The 1,155-nt window shown below is 38.3% G+C and overlaps 1 protein-coding gene across 1 annotated transcript in view; it reads right to left on the bottom strand.

The window, feature by feature from the left end:
- Positions 1 to 20: 20 nt before the first annotated feature.
- The window catches only part of LOC107577144 (relaxin receptor 2-like), a gene marked incomplete at its 5' end in the record, with an annotated part of 3,338 nt that continues 2,203 nt past the window's right edge, over positions 21 to 1,155 (bottom strand). Inside the window, one exon of the mRNA XM_016263253.1 lies at positions 21 to 870. Coding sequence (XP_016118739.1) covers positions 545 to 870 — 326 coding nt within the window. The remainder of the gene's footprint in view (positions 871 to 1,155) is intronic.

Raw genomic sequence — 1,155 nt, forward strand, 5'->3', positions numbered from 1 at the left:
TTTAATGTGTCTTTTCTGTGAAATGGCAGAGCAAGCATTAAAAAACCCTTTGCTGTACATTATAAATAACTTCTAAAATTAAATCTCAAAACCACATTTCTAAGCATTTCCATAAAAAAAAAATTGTCATTCATGTGCTGTAAAGTTCCTTTGATCCCTCTAATATGTGCTCTGCAGTAAATACTGACAGTCTTCTACTGCGCTTTGTAGTCATTGCTTTTCTTCTTTAAAAGCTTTTGAGACACACAACAAGCCCAGCTCAGGGGCTGTAAGCCAGACATGGTGTTTAGGGGGGAAATGGACACTGGAGGGGTCCGAGGCTCTTATCTAGCTAAAGTGATGAAAAGTGCTTCTCTTAATGGAGGAAACAGTGAAGCTAGAGTCACTTGTCTAAAAAGAGCACTCCATATTGGAACCCAAACAGCAAGAATCAGTACCATCCTTTCACATAAATTGTTCCAGGAAAGACTGTTATTCTCCAGTCTTATCTCCAGATAATGATTATGATAGGCCTAACTATGATACCTTTCACTCACTGGCTCTTTCACCCATATTGGTTATCCATGTCTACCAAAGACAGTCGTGGCAAGGAAATTTTTGCGGGGTATTCTGCATTTCGAGGGGTCTCCATGTAGATGGTGGAGCTGGTGAGACTCTTACGGTTTTTCTTTGATGCCGAGCGCCGCTGCCAGCGGCACAGGAGGAGCTCCACCTGCTCTCTGAAGAAGCTGGTGGTCAGGGTGTAGAGAATGGGGTTAAGGGCGCTGTTGATAGGAAGAATGAAGATCACCACCCAGGAGTTTATTGTTCCTGCACAGATAAACATAGAGCAAATGTCAACAAAAAAGAATCGGCAAATTCTGTGACACACTTGGCCACAGGTAGCGGGGTCATTTTCAAGAAAAAGTGCCATTTGTGCACAAAATAAGAAAAAGTATAATCTACATTTTTTTTATTTAATTTGAAAAGGTTACTGTTAAGCTTTTATTTAAATTGTATTTATTTTTTATTTCTAAAAAATAAAATACCTGGACCGAAACCATGTCTTAAATATGTGCCTACAAAATACCAACAATTATTTGTCCTTACTAAATGTATCATTTAAAACTTTTATTGGAATATGTAACTGAAATTAGTTTTTGTGTGCCTTATTAT

The sequence above is a fragment of the Sinocyclocheilus grahami genome, unplaced genomic scaffold (assembly GCF_001515645.1).
Source record: "Sinocyclocheilus grahami isolate Dianchi unplaced genomic scaffold, SAMN03320097.WGS_v1.1 scaffold5246.1, whole genome shotgun sequence".
In the NCBI taxonomy this organism is placed as follows: Eukaryota; Metazoa; Chordata; class Actinopteri; order Cypriniformes; family Cyprinidae; genus Sinocyclocheilus; species Sinocyclocheilus grahami.